The sequence below is a fragment of the Chanodichthys erythropterus genome, chromosome 11, assembly GCF_024489055.1.
Source record: "Chanodichthys erythropterus isolate Z2021 chromosome 11, ASM2448905v1, whole genome shotgun sequence".
Classification (NCBI taxonomy): domain Eukaryota; kingdom Metazoa; phylum Chordata; class Actinopteri; order Cypriniformes; family Xenocyprididae; genus Chanodichthys; species Chanodichthys erythropterus.
The window spans coordinates 10,992,685-11,013,482 of NC_090231.1; the positions used below are offsets into that span (position 1 = coordinate 10,992,685).

At 35.3% G+C, this 20,798-nt stretch overlaps 1 protein-coding gene across 10 annotated transcripts in view; it reads right to left on the reverse strand.

Annotated features, from left to right (window-relative positions):
• dysf (dysferlin, limb girdle muscular dystrophy 2B (autosomal recessive)) overlaps positions 1–20,798 on the reverse strand; it is a 104,853-nt gene extending 84,055 nt beyond the window's left edge. For 6 of the 10 annotated variants that reach the window (XM_067401634.1, XM_067401630.1, XM_067401627.1 and 3 more), the window contains exons 1-16: positions 16,535–16,945; positions 11,329–11,384; positions 11,116–11,207; positions 7,901–8,006; positions 5,085–5,199; positions 3,482–3,699; positions 2,486–2,614; positions 2,341–2,403; positions 2,213–2,263; positions 1,974–2,004; positions 1,668–1,783; positions 1,448–1,574; positions 1,268–1,371; positions 485–553; positions 361–404; positions 171–253 (exon numbers count right to left, since the gene is read on the reverse strand). In XM_067401634.1, coding sequence (XP_067257735.1) covers positions 171–253; positions 361–404; positions 485–553; positions 1,268–1,371; positions 1,448–1,574; positions 1,668–1,783; positions 1,974–2,004; positions 2,213–2,263; positions 2,341–2,403; positions 2,486–2,614; positions 3,482–3,699; positions 5,085–5,199; positions 7,901–8,006; positions 11,116–11,207; positions 11,329–11,384; positions 16,535–16,628 — 1,498 coding nt within the window. In that variant the 5' untranslated portion in view covers positions 16,629–16,945. Of the gene's footprint in view, positions 1–170; positions 254–360; positions 405–484; positions 554–1,267; positions 1,372–1,447; positions 1,575–1,667; positions 1,784–1,973; positions 2,005–2,212; positions 2,264–2,340; positions 2,404–2,485; positions 2,615–3,481; positions 3,700–5,084; positions 5,200–7,900; positions 8,007–11,115; positions 11,208–11,328; positions 11,385–16,534; positions 16,946–20,445 lie in introns of those variants that run through there. The other 4 variants (XM_067401636.1, XM_067401635.1, XM_067401633.1 and 1 more) reach the window with 1 other exon arrangement.

Here is a 20,798-nt window from a genome sequence, read left to right on the forward strand (position 1 = left end):
GTTGAGGACAATAGGGGGCTTTGGAGTCAAAAAAGGTTGAGAACCACTGATATAGAGTATAAAAACTGTAAAGCAGAACAGTGACCCTCTAGATTTGATATTTCCACTTAACAACAGCCTTCAATCAAACTGTATTTTTAAGCAACAATTTGTACACTACAAAGCACTACCTTCAATATTTCCTCCAGGGGCTGAGATTTTGGACATACACAAGTGTGTAGTGCCAATAACATCATTGTGGCTGGCACGATCCCTGAGAGAATGAGAATGGGAAGGCAGGTAAGATAACATTTTAATCAGAAATAAAGCAATCCATATTACCATATGGTTTCAAACACGTGAAAGATAAATTTAACTCACCAATCTAAAATGCGTATCCTCATCTTTTCACACATGGATGGAAACTGGAGTGAAAAACACACTGTTAATAATTCTAATGAAACACTTGTTAGGTTGTTCTGTGAGGTGAGTTTATGTGCTTTACCCTGATGGGCAGCGTGAGGCTCTGGTTCCACTGAGGGTTGGCGTTTTTCTCCAGAATCTTACTACTAATCTAGAGATATAAAAATATAATATCAGTACCTCTTGATCCTATAAAGCATGGCATATAAAATACTGTAATAGTTGAAAAAATCTAGTTTTTGAAATGGAACAGACAAAATCATTCTTTTGTAGTATAAATTTTATTCAGAGGCCCAAAGTGAATATAAATATCCAATATTTATCCAATAATTTGATATGATCTTTATAACACTATAGCAGACTACTTGCATACATTTCACTTAAATATCAGTTCTCAGGGGGCAAAACATATAATTCAATGTAATACAATGACAATGAAAGATGTACAAATAAACATTTGTCAAAAGCCTGATGTATCATATTTGATACTCATATTTAACCAGATTTTTCTTTTTAAAAAATAGATATATGAATAATAATGTAAACTGCCGTTGCTCGTCCAGTAAATGTTCATCTTGAAATATTACTAAGAATAAAAAAATGATTCCTACTTTTACTTCATAAAAATCAGTAAAGATTTTGCAGCAAAAAACCTGAATAGGGACGTTTTTAGAATTATACTAAAATTATACTAAAATGCCTTTTACTAAAAAGTATAAACTCTTTAATATGACAAAAGTCATGTAGTAGATTCTGAACAACAGCAAAGTTTTGATCATTTAGAGGTCATAGAAATTTGCATATCAAATATAGGCTTTATAGGCTAAATTCCTTATGATTAATCAAGTTACAAAGACAGAAGTACCGTTTTTCCTGCAAAATTGACCTCCACCAATGGGTCCACCAGGTTTTTACGATTGGTTTCAAAACCAAGGAACTGTTTGACACCATCCATGAGAGCATCGTCCACTGTCCGAAGAGGAGAGCAGATTAACAGATGCGAACAGAAAACCCACATCTACACACAGAAGTGTTTGATACTCACTCTGAGGCAGATCTTCTGCCCTGTACACCCTGAGAGTAAACGAGGCGCCCCTCAGGGTAAGACCAGCTGGTCTCAACAGGTTCCCCTCTATATCCTCTTTTTCTTCCAGACCCTCTTTCTTATCCATCTAACACACAGAATTGATGTATTCAAAAGAATGAGAAAAATTTTCAGTTTGTTAATATCCTGCTGAATCATGCTCAATCTCCCTCTCACTTACCGGAGGTTCATCACCTGCGGCCAGCACAAACATGCTGACCTTCAAATAACCTCTGGCTCCTGCAGAAAGATCATCAGGGTCTGACAGCAACAACCATTTCCTGAGAATTGCATGTCCTGTTCAGAGGAATAGAAAAAAAAATCTATGTATATAAAACACTTTTTAGCTTCAATTTTAGAGGCAACAAGCTTAATTAAATCTCAAAGCTGACTTGTCCAGATCCAGAGGTTTGTTTATTCTGAGACAATAAAAATTGTGCTTTGGAAAAGAGCAGTTAACATCACATTTTGACTATGTGGTACTTACGGTGTTCATTATACACCAAGCCAACATCCAGCTGAAAGAGAAAACACAAAATCAGCACTATTATTAGCAAAGCCTGGAATAACAGAAACATGTCTGCTGAAAATGATAGATCTAAGAAAAAACATGCCTGTGACCAGTAAAGAAAATCAAAATAAAGATATCCTGGAACTCAGTGAAAATGAGAAACCACCAAATGAAGACAAGAGAATGATAGAGGGAAGAAATAAGAGCAAAGCTACCTTGAATTCTCCAATGACAGAGTCTTTCCGTAGTGACTTGGAGTCAAATACCTTGAAACGGACATAGATAAGATAACTGCTGGTGTGTGTTAAATAACAACATTAATAACGATAATAATATAACTTACGGTTATAAATATAGGTTCATCAAAAAGATCTGAAGGTTTCTCATAGAAGTTTAGAAAGAAAGTCTGAAAGGAAAGAATATATTCATATGATTATACATTCAGCATTTACTCAATCCAGAGTGATAAAACAGGAAAAAATAGTTACCTCATCAAAAAATGGATTATTGCCCTTCCTGATGCGTGTTCTCTTCGTCTGTCCTCCAACTGTAACCTTGACAACTGGTTTAATGTTAACACCAGGGAGCTGTCTTCCCTCAATGATGCGCAGCCGTACCTAAAATTAACATACAAATGAATGTTTCTAGACTTTTGTAATCAAAACCACTCCGAAATACATCAGCTAACAATGGCATTAAAGCACTTTTAAACTAATCTTTGGATAAAAGCTTTGCTAAATGTCTAAATTGGTGGTTCTCAACTGGTTTTGCAAGTTTACATCAAATGACGATCCACTATCAAAATTCTTTATGATACAAAAACATCCTTAAAATGAAATTTTATAATAATTATTATCCGCATTATTGCTATTGCTTACAATTCTACTTAATATTAATAATGAAATTCAGCAAATTAATTTTACTTTAAATTGTTTTGTTAGTTGGATTTTAATATTTTTATTTATCATTGTCATTATCAACCACTGTCTAGTCAATGGTTTCAAAGTCTAAATTCAATTCTTGGATCTATTCTTCAATCCAATGTTTAGATGATCAGACTGTCCTGCCTAGAGCAAATGAGCAAGTAGCCAAAATAGCCAAAATAAATGTTTGACTTATTGCACAGTACTTTACATTACCACAAGATGGCCCTATTTTCAAAGTAGAAGCATAGAGTGAAAAATGACAATGGCTAAAGTGGGCAGTGATTGTCATGTGATACAGATATTGTACATTTACTATTTACTATTACTGAGCAATAAGAAAACTATTAAACGTCTTTTTACAATTTATAGACGTTTTAAGTCCATTAAAGTCTATCTTGTTGTTAGCATCTGCTTGACCGGCACAAATATACAACAAAAAATATATATACATTTCATGTGTGGCTATAGAGACTAGCCACACATGACAAAGCAAATTGTGGATTCATAGACACATACAGAGATGCACACCCAAACAAAGATTCATACTCGTATACACACCTGGAGGTCCTGGGGTTTGTCAGAAAGGGGGGATTTGTTTCCTTGGCGTTTCTTTTTCTTAAGGCCGTGGTTAAAGTTTGGTGGAGCCTTTTTGGGTGGTGCTGTAGGGGCCCCGATGTCTTGCCCCTGTGGCCCTGGAGTAGGTTCAGGCTCCTCCACCACCTCCATCATCAGCATGCTCTCAGTGTCCTCCTCGCCCAAAGTGTCCAATGAGAAAACTGCGCAGTCATATACACAGGTCAAATGAATCACATCGCACAAATGCGATGTCATACTGATGCAGCCCTCAGTTAACAAATATTAATGAAACTCTTGCATCCTCTAACAGGGAACTCACAGTACATGTGTGTTTGAATGGGACCTATATACAGTGGCATGAAAAAGTATGTGAACCCCTTGCAGAATCTGTGAAAATGACAACTATTTTAATAAAATAAGAGGGATAATAAAAAAATGCATGTTATTTTTTGTTTAGTACTGTCCTGAGTAAGATATTTTACATAATAGATGTTTGAATTTAGTTCACAAGACAAAACAATAGCTGAATTTATTAAAATAACCCCATTCATAAGTATGTGAACCATTGATTCTCAATACTGTGTGTGGTTACCTGATGATCCATGACTGTTTTTTTGTTTTGTGATGGTTGTTCATGAGTCTCTTGTTTGTCCTGAGCAGTTAAACTGAGCTCTGTTCTTCAGAAAAATCCTCCAGCTCCTGCAGATTCATCAGTTTTCAAGCATTTTTGCATATTTGAACCCTTTCCAGCAGTGACTGTAGGTTTTTGAGATCTGTGTTTTCATACTGAGGACAACTGAGAGACTCAAACTCAACTATTAAAAAAGGTTCAAACATTCACTGATGCTCCAGAAGGAAACACGATGCATTAAGAGTCGGGGGTGAAAACTTTTGAACAGGATGAAGATGTCACAATTTTTCTTATTTTGTTTAAATATCATTGTTTTTCATTTAGTACTGCCCTTCGGAACCAACAGAAGATACTTGCATGTTTCCTGGCAGAAAAAATTAAATACAATTTACCTTGATATTCGAATTCAAAAGTTTTCACCCCTCGGCTCTTAATGCATTGTGTTTCCTTCTGGAGCATCAGTGAATGTTTGAACCTGTTTTAATAGTTGTGTTTGAGTCCCTCAGTTGTCCTCAGTATGAAAACACAGATCTCAAAAACCTACAGTCACTGCTGGAAAGGATTCAAATATGCAAAAATGCTTGAAAACTGATGAATCTGCAGGAGCTGGAGGATTTTTCTGAAGAACAGAGCTCAGTTTAACTGCTCAGAACAAACAAGAGACTCATGAACAACCATCACAAAACAAAAAAACAGTCGTGGATCATCAGGTAACCACCCACAGTATTGGGAATCAATGGTTCACATACTTATGGATGGGGTTATTTTAATAAATTCAGCTATTGTTTTGTCTTGTGAACTAAATGCAAACATATTTTATGTAAAATATCTTACTCAGGACAGTACTAAACAAAAAATAACATGCATTTTTTATTAAAATAATTCTCATTTTTACAAGTTCTGCAAGGGGTTCACATACTTTTTCAGGCCACTGTATTATGTTAGTAGACTGACCTGTAACTGTGTCCAGCTCCACTGGGGTGTGCTGGGCCTCTGGCTGTGGCGGAGGCTGGAAGATGGGTGCCATCCCTGGAGGAGGGATGTAGGAAACCTGCAGGGTTACTGTGGCCTGGCAGAGGGAATACAGATTGAAGATGTTTTGACACTTCTCAGAAAGACTGAAGAAAAGAGCACAAGATCTGCAATGATGCAACAACAATGTAAAAATCAGCAACAAATAACTATTTCCAGAAATAAATATTTGCTGTAATAAAACTCACAGTTGCAACTCTGATATTTTCTTCTCATATCACAGTCTGTGGTCGGTTATATCTGAATACATTTAATCTAGTAGCTTAATGATTATTCAAATTGAGAGATATGGGGTGTATTGATCCAGATGGAACTATATTTATTATTCATACACCTCCTACAGGAAACAAATACACACACTACATGTGCAATATACAATAACCTGAATATACTAATAGATGATAGATGTACTATCACAGATTCAAAGCACTAATGTACACTATCATACAAACATTTGGGCTCAGTAAGTGTTCTTTAAAAAAAAAACTTATTTAGCAAGGATGCATTAACTTGATCAAAAGTGACAAAGACATATTTATTTCAGATTAGATTACTATGTCAAATAAATTATGTTCTTCTGAACTTTCAATTCATCAAAAAAATGTTTTACTGTTTCCACAAAAATATTAAGCAGCTGGAATGTTTCAAAATCATCATATTAGAATGTGACACTGAAGACTGAGTAATGATGCTGAAAATTCAACTTTGCCATCACAGGAATAAATTACATTTATATTAAAATGTAATAATATTTCACAATATTACTGTTTTTACTGTATTTTTGGTAAAATAAATGCAGCCTTGGTGAGCACAAGAGATTTCATTCCTATATATATATATATATATATATATATATATAAATCTTACAGAGCCCAAACTTTTTAACAGTAGTGTACTAATCGGTTGCCTGTAAATACATACAGGGCCCTGTCTGTTATTCACATCATACACACACATTTACATCACAATGCTCATACAATACTATATATACAGTACAGTCCAAAAGTTTGGAACCACTAAGATTTTTAATGTTTTTAAAAGAAGTTTCGTCTGCTCACCAAGGCTACATTTATTTAATTAAAAATACAGTAAAAACAGTAATATTGTGAAATAGTATTACAATTTAAAATAACTGTTTTCTATTTGAATATATTTCACAAAGTAATTTATTCCTGTGATGCAAAGCTGAATTTTCAGCATCATTACTCCAGTCTTCAGTGTCACATGATCCTTCAGAAATCATTCTAATATGCTGATCTGCTGCTCAAGAAACATTTAATGTGTACAATTGTACAAAATATTTGTGTACAATATTTTTTTTCAGGATTATTTGATGAATAGAAAGTTCAAAAGAACAGTGTTTATCTGAAATCTAATCTTTTGTAACATTATAAATGTCTTTACTGCGACTTTTGATTGATTTAATGCATCCTTGCTGAATAAAAGTATTCATTTCTTTCATTTCTTTTCAAAAAAATAAAAATTCTTAGTGACCCCAAACTTTTGAACGGTAGTGTATAATGCTACAGAAGCTTTGTGTTTCAGATAAATGCTGTTCTTTTGAACTTTCTATTCATCAAGGAATCCTGAAAAAAAACATTGAAAATAATCATAAATGTTTATTGAGCAGCAAATCAGCATATTAGAATGATTTCTGAAGGATCATGTGACACTGAAGACTGGAGTAATGATGCTGAAAATTCAGCTTTGCATCACAGGAATAAATTACTTTGTCAAATATATTTAAATAGTACACAGTTATTTTAAATTGTAATAATATTTCACAATATTACTGTTTTTTACTGTATTTTTAATTAAATAAATGTAGCCTTGGTGAACAGACGAAACTTCTTTTAAAAACATTAAAAATCTTAGTGGTTCCAAACTTTTGGACTGTACTGTACATATTACAATTCAGCAAAAACACATACACCCAATGTTTACTTATTTATTTTTGCTTTATTTAACTCAAAAGATGTTAAGCACCTAATCAACCTTCTTCTTTCTGTTGTAAGTCTATCTGTGTTTTCCCTTTTTTCCTCTTAAGCCACACACACTTAACGATTGTAAGGCCAATTATGAATGTAAATTGATACTTAGGACTGACCGCGCTCAAACGCGTCCAGTCAGAGCCAGTTTCGTTCAGTCTGCGATTACAGTCAGTGTTCAAATTCCATATGTAAGTATTGCTAATTGTCCAGTTTCTTGAAAATTACTTCATATGTTACTTGACTTATTATACAAAGTCCTAAATGAAGATGTGGCTTTTTTTGGGAGGGGTGGGAAAGAGAAGCTAAATGCTAGAGTTGTTTTTGAGATTAGACCGGCGTCAGGGTGATACCTTATAAAGTACTTTCCTGAAATTATTTCCGGATTCAGCTATTTCAAGAGCACACGGATGCAAAGGAGCTAAGAAAACCAACTCCACCTTTCCCTCTACTTCTTTGCGTTCTCTTTCACCCAACGTCAACCTACACGCATACTTAACCACACAATTCCAGGAAGTGGCACTCTGTTGTGTAAGAAATAGCCTTGTAGTATTTCTTCAAAATATCTTTCTTAAATTACATGAGGGACAGGGGTGACATGAATTTGAGATTCAAGTGAGGTAAAGACTGAACCTGGGATATTGCTACCAACAATGAAGGTCCAGGCTGCGTGTAGTTTCATCATTTAACATAAACCTAAACGTGATAGACAACGTCAAATGAAATGTGAAGACAAACAGAGAAACGCACCCCTGTGCTGTTCCTTTTGGTGTCTACCAGGGACACGGTGAAATTAGCAGCTAGGTTTGGAGAGTTGAGCACATCTCGAAGAGCTACTCGACACTCCCCCAGAAACCTGTGAAGATACACAAAGGGCTTAACAACTGTTATGCTATTTAAAGGTGAGGATTAACAATCTGATGCCAAGAAATAAAAATACACACACAGACATGTCTGGTTCACTATCTTTATGGGGACTCTCCGTAGACATAACAGTTTTTATACTGTACAAACTGTATATTCTATCCCCCCTACGCTAACCCTACCCATCACAGAAAACTGTCTGCATTTTTAAATTTTCAAAAAAACTCATTCGGTGTGATTTATGAGCTTGTTTACTCATGGGAACCTCTATAAGGAGTCTGCGCGCATTCAGGTTGAAGTCCCCACCAGGATAGAAAAACTTGTACACACACACACACACAAACACACACACAGACAAACAGTTACTAAAGCTAAAACAATTGTGACACATGACCCTGAGTGACAGATTTTTCACTGTCTAGCCAGCTTTTCTAAAAATTGCTGTTCTTCTATTGCTTTCTGAGGCTCAGATAAGGTTTAAAAGGAAAGAGAAGACATGACAAACCACCCTGAGTCACTTCCTGTGGGCATTGCCCTCCATCCAATTGGCTTTTCCTTCCTCTTCTTTCCCTCTTCTCATATTACTTTATTCCATCATTTAAGTGACAATATTTCACACAGAATCTGTTATGCTAATATGTGACCCTGGACCACAAAACCAGTCATAAGGGTCCATTTTTTTAAATTGAAAAAATTTGAATAAATAAGCTTTCCCTTGATGTATGGTTTGTTAGGATGACAATATTTGGGCGAGATACAACTATTTGAGAATATGAGGGTTCAAAAAAATCTAAATATTGAGAAAATCACCTTTAAAGTTACCCAAATGAAGTCCTTAACAATGCATATTACTTGTAAAAATACATTTTTTGATATATTTACATTAGGAAATTTACAAAATATCTTCATGGAACATGATCTTTACTTATTTTCCTAATGATTTTTGGCATAAAAGAAAAATCGATCATTTTGACCCGTACAATGTATTGTTGGCTTTTGCTACAAATATATCCGTGCAACTTATGACTGGTTTTGTGGCCCAGGGTCACAAATAGTATTCACTGACGCTATTTTTTTTATCTCTGTTATGTATTTGTGTGTAAACATTTACTAAGTATGTAGTGTATCACATTCACATGACATTTTGAGATAAAGCCTATGAACAGTCTATAAATTATAAAAAATTTTACAAGGTCTAACATTTATGTTAACATTAAAGTGTCATGAAACCCCAAAACACTTTTTTGAGATGTAAACAGATATGTATAGGCTGCACATCATTGAAAACACTAAAGGTACTCATTAATGTTATTCATAAGTGAAAAATAGTAATTTTTCAGCAATTTCTGTCTTCCAGTTTGAAAAGCTGAGTCGGAGCAACGTCACAAAATCTGACGTCATCGTGTACTTTCGGCCCAAGTATGGGCATGGTTGAACATGCTGACGTAGACCGTTTTAAGCGATTCTTGGCATATATTCATGACATAAAGCTCATTTAATCCAATCACTGCACTGTAGTATGCATAAGATTATAATTGCGGTATTATGCATAAGGAAGTATCACTTCTCTCGCCTCGGTCTGTTGTCATTCAGAGACATATCGTTGGTGTTCGTTTCCTCAGTGCTTCAACACAATGTTTTCCTGCGACGCGACCAGAGCAGAGGTTTGTGTGCATGTGGGTTGTTTTGCTGTAATCTACCAGCACAAATGGAAAATATGTTCGCATGAGATCGCATTACAGCGGAGAATTCAAATGTCACAAAAGTGCGGCTCATTCACGAGCCGTAGGCTGTTTCCTTCAGCACAGCAGCACATGTGTTATTTGTATTTTGCTCGCAATGCAGTCAGAACTGGAGTTTGAATGCGAACTCATGAAAAATACGACTGTTATTATGATATACACGCGGAGCTCCGCGATGAGTTTAATAACACTAGCCACGTGGCACATAGCTCATACAGAATAAAGTATCCGTGTTTAAAGTTTTTATTTCACACATTCTCCTGCACCAAACATTAACCAGCACGGCGTAGTTATGCACACATATTTCATCAAGTCTTCTTCAAATGAATTATATGTGCAAACTGGACACTGATACAGTGATCTGAACGCGACGACACGATTATTCTAATAGACAAAAGACTGATTTTGAGACTGCAGTGCTCGTAAATGTAATCAAAGTAGCCTATTATTAGCCCTATTAAATATTTTTTCGCATTTTTTCCTTGTGCTTGGGAGTTTGTTGTCATTTTCCCTGTACTCATATATTAATATTCATTATTCTGTATAATGAGTGTGTTCTGTGTTCACACACACACACACACACACACTCCCACTTTTCCAGAGCTTTACACACCCATTTTTCCAGCTCAGAAGTGTGAACGACCAGGCTAAAACAGGGGGGTTTCATGACCCTTTAAGAGTTAAAAGACAAAACACAATTTCAGGTCTAATGATGAAAAAAGATTAATTAATTAGAAAAATATATTAGAAAAATCAAACGAAAGTAACACAGGATGAAACTACATTTTAAAATAAATTAAAACAGAAAACAGTTATTGTAAATTATAATAATATTTCACAAAATTACTGTATTATTACTGTATTATTACTTGGTGAGAATGAGCTACATAGCTTAGAAACTATAAATGTAAAAGTGTCAGAGTGGGATTCTGAAGTAGACTCAAAGACAGTAAGATGTAATATAGATACTAATGTGACAATATAGAGTGTAAAGTCTATAATTTTAAAAAGCCACTCATTCACTACCTCTATAGATGTACAAAATGGTCTAAAAGCTGATTTAGTATGTCCTACAGTATATCAGCCTAATTTCATGGGCATTAGATAGCAAGAGGCCAGTTAGAAACCACTTCTGGTCAGGTCATGAGGAGGATGTAGCTGTTTACCACATTCTCTACTTATGCCACTAGTCATTTAAACAATGTTGCATTCCATAAATTCCACAGCTCTCCCAACTGAATTGTTAAGCAATTGTTTCATGTTGGCAGAACAGTTGCTTTTGCATAATATTCTGAGAGACACGTTCTTACATTCTCATGAACAGAAAGTAATAAAGATAGAAAATGAGAGAGACGTTACCTATTTCTGCCCATTTTCTCATGGTCCTTGACAACAACATGAAGCTCTGCTGCAGAATCTAAAGGAACTCCCTTCAAGTCCCACTCAAAGCCCTGGAAGAAAGAAAAGGGAATGGTGAAAAAAAAAAAGAGAATAATGACTTTATAAAGCCCATTATGGCAACAACTAGTGTTAGTGTTTAACTCAGTTAGATGTAAGAAGCAATTTACCAACCTCGTTCCAGACAGGATTGACATTATTTTTGATGACTTTGGTCTTCTTTTTTGTCCCTACAGGAACATGAAAAAAGGTACAGTCAGTGTGTTTGTCATTAAGTTTTTCATGAGATATGCACTACTGTACAAATGTTTCAAAATAAAAGAAAGATTTGAAAAACTAGGAGAAATCTTTTCAGATCGGGGCATATGAGGACAGTGTAACTGACGTAATTTTCTGCAGTGGCTGGCCTCCAATAAATCCGTGATGAAAATGTTTTAGTGAGAGGAAGATGGACAATGGGTACTAACTTCCACCTGACAAATACAGATGAAAGATTTCCACAGGGACACAGATTAGGCTTGACATTGAGCCTGAATTGGTGAAGGACAATTTATAGCTGATCTAATGAGCAGACACACATTGTGTGTTTGAGACCTCTTGGTACATACAGTAGTCACATGCACAAACAAGTATACCAATAGTATGGTATATCTATTGTATCCATGCAAATCACCACTGGTCTGTCACGCTATAAAGTGTTTTAGGAAAGAGCTTCCTGTTTTGATTGTAGATGTCAAGAGGTGTGAATAAACCAAAAACAATCTCCTTTTGTAGATATACCCTCAGTGGCATTGTGGGAAAACTCTCTTTGTCTTCCTGAAATAGACGTGAAGCCAGAAGAGGACAACAAAAGATTGAGGAAAAAGGCAAACACTGGCATGCTATGACATTCTCAACCAGAATGTGATGGAAACTGACTTGAATGTAAACATCTAACCCTCAAAGTCTTGCGCTTTTCTGGTGTACATTTCAAAAACACAACAGATTCTAGTTAATGGGTGGAGACAATCTGAGAAATAGCCAGGAAACTGGACCTTTGATAAGTATGAGTTAAAAATAACAAGATTGAGATACTGGAGTTTCAGGCCCAGCCTAAATACATTTATTTAGTTAGAATTAATGCTGGTACTTTGGTAGAAACTCAAAATTTTGAAAACTGCAGTACTGTTAGTAGGAGTCAATCCCAAACCTACGTGTTGTGGCCTATTACCTTCACAACACACGAGTAAACCCGACACAGAAGGCACAATCCATATACAATGTAATGTGCTAATCAATGTCATCAGTACATGTTAATACCAGTTACAATTTTATTAACTTATAATATTTTTTTAAATTATCCTTCACCTTTTTTGACTGGGTCTGCCTTGATTATGAAGCATTATACTTGTCAGTCATGTATTTGTATTTTATATTATATGTTTTGGTGTATAACTCCATTGCTCTTTACTCGTCTTTTCGAAATGTATGTGTGACGCATCAATTGAAGATATCTATGAAGTCAATACAGATCTTAAATAGTATTTAGACTACTAAAATGTATTTAGAGATATCTCAAATTGAATTTCTTACCAGCAATTATAATTGCATATGTCTCTAATTATCATTGTGACTAGTCAAATTATAATTATGACTCCTCAAAAATACAATTGTAACTAAAATATATTTATGGAAAGTCAGACCATAATTTTATATGCCAATTCCACCTGCCATAATGTGAGCACTCTGTGGACTGTGAAAAAGGTTTCTATTTACAACCTGTTGCATTGTAGCCAATCACAGGCATGTTTGTTGAGCGTATGAATGTAATGGCCAATTATAAGTGTTTAAAGGAACACTATGTAGCAGTTAAAAAAAAAAAATAAATATATATATATATAAATAAATAAATAAATAAATAAATATATATATATATATATATATATATATATATATATCGGATTTTATCAAAAATATCTACATTTGTGTTCTGAAGATGAACGAAGGTCTTAGAGGTGTGGAATGACATGAGGGTAAGTAATTAATGACAGAATTTTCATTTTTGGGCGAACTAACCCTTTAAGAGACAGAAACAGTTTACATGGAAAGGATCTCAAGCTGGCTAGCAAAAGGCATTACTGTAGCTAATATAGACATGGCACTTCCTTGAAAATAAATTCCAGCACAGCACTACAACAAACCATAATGAACTGAGCCTTCACAATAGATAATGCCTCACAATGAACTACACATGGAACTTTAACTGTTCAATAAAATACCTTACTTGCCTGTTGAGTAATAAAAACACATCTCTGTAGCTTTTAAACCCCTCAGTACTCGCTAGTGGTGTAACGGTACATGAATTCGTCCTGAACCATCATGGTTCAGTGAATTCAGATGACAAATACAGTAACAGGCGATCCACACTCCAATCCAGAAGGGGAAGTGTTGAAGTAGCCAGACTTTTCGAGTGGGGTATTTTATTACTGCTTTTTTATTTAAACTTTTTAATGCAATGCTCCCTTATTTAAACGATATTTAAAGGCTATTTAATGTATTATTTATGAATACCATTAATAATCAAATATTGTAAAGTATTTAATATTTTTTTTTCAAATAGTTAAATAAGAAAACTATTCAAATAAAATAGTTACAATAGTGTAGACTGGGTAAACCCAGCCTAATCTGCCGGCGATTTGATTTTGCCCGGCAACTCAGTCTGGAAACCCGTACATTCATTTCTACTGCTTCTGTTACACTTTTGCGGGAACCAATCACAGACTGGCTTATCCACCTTGCTCGCTATTGGCGGGTATAACATGATGGCGATAGAGAAGCAACGGCAAGCACAACCGTCAATCCAATTCCTTTAAACCTCTCGACGATGCTGAATGACTTCTTTAGTTTAGCAAACAAATCGCTCGAGTGGGTGTAAATGCTACTTTCATGGGTTTTTTTTTGCACAACCTGCAAAAATCGCTCGATGCCATTGCTGCTTCTGCAAACCGCTGATCAATGCTACAAACCAATACAAACTAAACCTGTCTGGAGTTTTCGCGTCGCTCTGCAAAGTACGTCACCCGGATCGTTGATCTGATTGGTTGAAGGACTATCCAATTGCGTGAATAATGCTCGTTGATCACGCCTCTTGTGCAGTAGAAAATACATACAGACTCCCCAGACCAATGTTCAATTTTAAATTGAGCTTGGTCTGGTGATAGCCAGACAAACATTAATGTTCTCTATGGTACTGAAATTGGTACAGAGAACCGTGAATTTTTACTGCTATTGGTAATAAATTTTGGTATTGTGACAACACTAGTTTGTATTAAAAACAATCAAGATCTCATCCTTGGATGCAGCAGATACTGATGCCATTTCAGATTTGCCATTTTGTCAGTGAGTTAAAGTTGGTTGTCAGCAATGGCAACAGCCTACGTTTCTCTGTACAAAGTCTCATGCTGTATCTCCCTCTTGCGCAGTCTGCATATATTGTTGCTTACTCAGAGCTCAAACTAAGGACTCTGGCAGTTAGACCAGGAGGATAATTTGCGTCTGTGATGTCTATAAATGGAGATGGTATTTGATACCGTGCCTGAGGAAAAAAACACTTACTGCAGCTACTTGTATGTCTTCCAGTCTCATCCCCTCCTATTCACATACACCGGAAGACATACTGTACACACACAAACATAATTAAGAAAACACAAGATTGTTCTGGTCAGTCTGAAACTAAAACCAAAGAAGCTCATCTATAGAATTATTAGAACAAAATAAAGAGAAAAACAAAAAATAAAAAGGTGTGACCCCCAAATGTCACAACCACAAGCCCTAAAGCCATGACCTACTCTTTGTTCAAGTCAGAATAAAGGCCAGAACACATAATTTTCCTTCAATTGTTTGGTGTCATTGTTTATAGAGTGGATGGAGTGACTCAGTATCTGTTTCTGACAGAATGAGGGGAAGCCTTTACATCACATGACAAAGAGGTGGAAAAAGAGATGACCCTCAGTAATGATGCGGAAGTACACAACTATGACAAGCTATGAAATAACGTGTATGGAAAAGGGGGTTCAAAGAATCATTCCAACAAAACTTTAATAAATGTAATGAACAAAAAATTAATAAACAAAGTAACAAGAGAATGAATAAATGGATGAACAAACAAACAAATGAACAAATCAGTGTTAATGTTAACTAAAACTTAATTTAAAAAAAATATTTCAAATGGTTTAACTGAAATCGTTTAAATTAAATAAAATATAATTAAAATAATTAAACCTGAAATAGAAATATAACAAAAAAAACTAAAATAAAAATGAAAACTAAAATAAAAAATAAAAGCTAATTCTAAATATTAATGAACATAATGCTAAAAACACTGAAATGAATGAATGAAGATAATGGCAGATAACCAAATTAGCATTGCAAACTCTCTTTGTTTAAAAAAAAAATAAAAAATAAAAATAAATCATACAAGTATCCACATGAAATTTAGAAAATCTGTTTTCCTTGATATTGACCAAAACAAGATAATGATCTGCTAAATAACACAGGCAGGAACTGCATTGTTTCTCTGAGCATCCTGCAAAAACATTTCAGAAAATAACTAAATGAAGTCATACTCAAAACAAACCACAACTTTATTAACTTAATATTTATTAACTTAATCATAATCATATGATGTTGTTGTTTTGTAATAATTGTGAATCAAATGGGATCATGATATAAGAAAGAAATGGAAGGATTTTGTTGCCATGGAAACTCAGAATACAAAAACACTTCAAGCTCATCAATCCCACACGCTCACAAACGCATGTTCCTGTACATCCCTGTGCTAGAACAGGAAGCATGGAACAATGAGAGGAACTGCCACTCAGTTTGCTAGGTAGTCTAAAACTAGTGTCCGTACATTCATTCATTCAACACAAGAACTTATCAAATTTTTAACAGAGCTCAGATCTATCCAGAAATCTTCAAGATTATCTAGCATTTTCCAGTGATAAACAGTAATGGCGTCACTCTGCAATTGACTATAATTATCTATTGATCTAGCCTAGAGCAAAGTTATCAAAACATTGATCATATACTTGGCAGAAATCTGCTATCTTTACCTCTCAAAAATCAATGTCAGATTGACCAGTCAAAAAAGGTCCTTCTAACTCTAACGGCAAATTATTTCAACATTAATTGTGTAAAATATATTGTTAGTAAAGGTGAACACTGCCAAAGTTCTGCTCCCATGTTCCTATTCCAGTTTTGAAATTCCTGATAATTTAACATAAGCATCCATAATTAGCATCAATCTACCCAAAAGAGTCTTAAAAACTGAAATCTGAAGATCTTACTTTTTCATGCCCTCAAAAAGCCCATCAATTGTGTTTTTGGTGTCAATTCTTACCTCTGAAAGTGATGCTAGCAAGTGGGTCACTATGCCTCTCCCCCTTTTCTACATTTCTCAGGTTGGTTGCCCTCTGTAGCAAACACCTCAACATGCTGCCTTGATGCCCAAACTCTCCAACAAGAAACAGGCCAAACTACCATCAGACCACAGAAGAGGGACAGATCCCGGCAGGACCCCCGCAAAAGTTGCTCTAAAGATAAATGCGTCTTGTGATCTTTAGGTCCAAAGCTGAAGATGAGCGTGACGTCCAGAATGGAATGTATCAGGAGTTGTATAAGCTCACCACTATCCTGAGAAAATCAATTTTTGCCTGTGTCCGTGATAAATGAGTCTCACAATGTTCCCTTACAAGCACTTCTCACGTGTACACAGAGACCGTCATGTAGGAACTTATGGAGCCTAGCTTACTCTGGACCACACTTTCCTTTCCAGTGACCCAGCCCATAACTCAAGAGGAAATTTAAACATTTCCTGCAGCTTGTTCTTCTCTCTCCTCATCTATCTTATCTGTACTATTTTACTTTTATTTATATATAAAAACCTTAACGAATATAAAATCTCTTTGAGTTTTAAAAAATTGCATATTCCAGTGATCCACATCTTGTAACAATTAATGTAAGCAAAGGTATTTAGGGATTTAATGGTATCTGTAATAGCCTTGATCAATAATAAAATCCACTTATTTAGGTACTTACGCATATTAGTTTATCATAGAGAATGATTATATTATGTCAGTACTACTATACTTCTCTGTCTCTATGGTCTCTGTGTAGGCTTGTTACTTAGCTGACATTTCCAGGCGAGGAGCACCACCTACTGCCATGACTCAGTCAGATTACTGAAGCCTGAAGCTTTTTTGTTTTATATTAAAATACTTTCAACTATCTTTAGTATGTAGAGACAACTATAAGTTGATTTAGCTGAAAAGGAACACCCCTTTATAGCCTCCTAACCAGCATGACACAGCAAGAGTGGCTCAGCCAGTGGTGTAAGTTTGGGGAGAGACTCTCTGTTGGCAGATGGAGGGAGTGTTCACAAAAGTGAGGTCTTATTTTTGCAAATCAGTTTGCACATGCTATCCTACACTGCCATTAAGCTTACATCATCCATCCATAAAAATGCTGATATGGATTAAGATATTATGCTAAATTGGAGGGTGAGTATTTAATTACAGAATTTTCATTTTTGGTTAAACTAACCCTTTAACTTGGCTGTGTAAAGACGTCTAAAGATTTAGGAATGAGATTTAGTCAAAACAAGTCTTCTAAAACCACAGCAATAAAATATGCAATAACAGAACAGTGCGGATCCAACCAGTAAAACTGAGAACATAAAATTATAAAACACACATATTGGTCTGATATTATGATTTATTGTAGCACTTTAATACAGTCATCTCTGATTGTGCCTGCTGGTATATGATTGCCTCATGACTACAATGACTACAAACCCTCTATTGAGCAAACAAACTGCATTCCCCAAGAAACACAGAGGGTACAGAGGGTAACCCTGAGGGTGATTGAACTCCTGCGTGTGTCTTTGAGAGATTCAGGTCAATGTACTTGATTAAGAGAAAATATTGCACAGACCGCTGTTTGGTTAACCAGGATCAGAAATATACAGTTCAAAAGTTCAGGGTTGGTAAGATTTTCAATGTTTTTGAAAGAATGCTCTTATGCTTTTTGGCTGCATTTATTAAAAAGATACAGTAAAAACAGTAATATAATGAAATATTACTACAATTTTAAAAACTGTTTATATACATATATATATATATATATATATATATATATATATATATATATATATATATATATATATATATATATATATATATATATATATATATATATATATATATATATATATATTTGATCAATTTAATGCATGCTTGCTAAAAAAAACAAAAAAAAAAAAACAAAACATTGATTTCTTTTTTAAAAACCTTACTGACTTTTGAATGGTACACTCTAAAAAATGCTGGGTTAAAAACAACCCAAGTTGGGTTGAAAATGGACAAACCCAGCAACTGGGTTGTTTTATCCCAGCGGTAGGGTTAAATGTTTGCCCAACCTGCTGGGTAGTTTTATTTAACTATTGTTTAAAAATTACTTTTTTGCTTAATTAAAATTAACCCAAAATATGTTGGAATGTTCAATGAATAATTATTAAACAATAAACATTTATTAAATTTCTTATTAATAAATGTATATTAATACACTATTAAACTATTAAATTTATATTAATAAAATATTAAAGCTTATTAATAAACATTCACCTTTTGTCTATTATTGTTGCCTCTAATTGCATCTGGTTTTTAATTTCCCAACTATTTTGGGTTAATTTTAAGCTAGCCATATAGAAATTTTCAAACAATAGTTGGTATAATTAAAACTACCCAGCAGGTCGGGCAAACATTTAACCCAACCGCTGGGTTAAAACAACCCAATCCCAACATTTTTAGAGTGTAGTGTATTTTTAAAATATAATGATGTGTTTGTCTTAAAGGTCCTGTTCTTCGTGAACCCATGTTTCAAACTTTAGTTAGTGTGTAATGTTGTTGTTAGAGTATAAATAAAATCTGTAAAACTTTAAAGCTCAAAGTTCAATGCCAAGCGAGATATTTTATTTAACAGAAGTCGCCTACATCGAATGGCCAGTTTGGACTACATCCCTCTACTTCCTTCTTTAGTGACGTCACTAAAACAGTTTTTTGACTAACCTCCGCCCACAGGAATACACAAAAAAGGGGGCGTGGTCTTGTTGCGTTCCCACGGAGAAGAGCAAGAGTTGCGTTTGTAGAGTGTGTTTGTCGCCATGTCGTCGAAACGCTGTTATTTTCATCCCGCAGTCCAATCACCTTTGTTTGGCCTTCCCAGGGACGCTGTACTTAGAGATCAGTGGTTACAATTTATGTTTAACTCGGTTCCCGAAAATTATAATTGTGGTATCCTTACTGCAATAGTTAATGTTGGACTGCAGTGCACATAATGGCCACAAGAGGGGACTATGTTTATGTATATGGCTGTTTTCCGTATGAGGTACTCTTCTGAGTGCTAACGTTGTACATTTTCTGTCGCTGCTTGTGGGGATTAAAGAGTTCAGTCTCTCGGGAATTATTGTCTTTTGTGTTCATTCGGCACACCACAATAATCCACATGTAAAACTATGTGCAGCACACGTTATGGTAAGAGGCGTGACCTTTCCGGGCAAGATGCGCTAAGCTGCTGTCGAATCACAACACAGGAACCGCTGGCACAATCAGAACTCGTTACGTATTTCTGAAGGAGGGACTTCATAGAACAAGGAAGTCAACAGCCCATTTTTATGACAGTGGAAACAGCGGTATACAGATAAGTAAATTATGTGAAAAATACTGTGTTTTTTTACACGTCAAACATGAACACATGCTATATTTCACACTATAAACACAATCAAAGCTTCAAAAAAACACGAAAAACGGGACCTTTACTATTTACAAAAAAAGAAAAAGAAAACAAAGAAACCAACCAACAGAACACAAGAGGAGCCCCTCTGATCCATCTCATGAATTATGGGCCCCTAAAGCTTTGAACGTAAAGCAAACAGGAACCCCACATTGAACCAAACTGTGATGACATAGCATCTCTTAGAAACACAGAGCAGCTCTGCAGCACTCATTCAAACACGCATATTCCAAGTGCAACAGGACACCCATAAATATACACAAGAGAGAGAGAGACTGCAACTGCTTTTCCAATAATAGCCCGCTTGATGGAATGTGGAAAGTAGGAAGACTGACAACAAGGCAGTGAAAGAGAGAGAATAATTGTGATTGTGCAGAAAAGAAAATGCCATTCTAGGCAAACTCTCTCTACAACATATTTTATATAAACCCCCCTACTCATTTACCCTGGTCTGGCTCCTACCTTCATAAGTGACGGTGCAGTAGGCATCGCTAATATCCTCATCATGCGTCAGCACATTCCCGGCACACAGGATAAACACACGCAGCATGGGTGGACAGTGCTTACAGTAGGGTCAGCTACTAGTAACACTGGAGAATCACAGTACAGCTCACTGTGGTCCGCAGAGATGGACCACTAGGGGTGTGTCAGGGTCCCAGATATGTCCCAAAGAATCACTCTGGTTTTCCCTTCAAGACTAGAAAATGAAAAGAGATGAAAGGAAGGAGAGAGTAGAGAGAGGTAGATAGAAAGAGAGAAAATCTCTGCTACAAACTGCGCATAGGACAGCAGTCTGATGTGGTTGCTGCCCCACC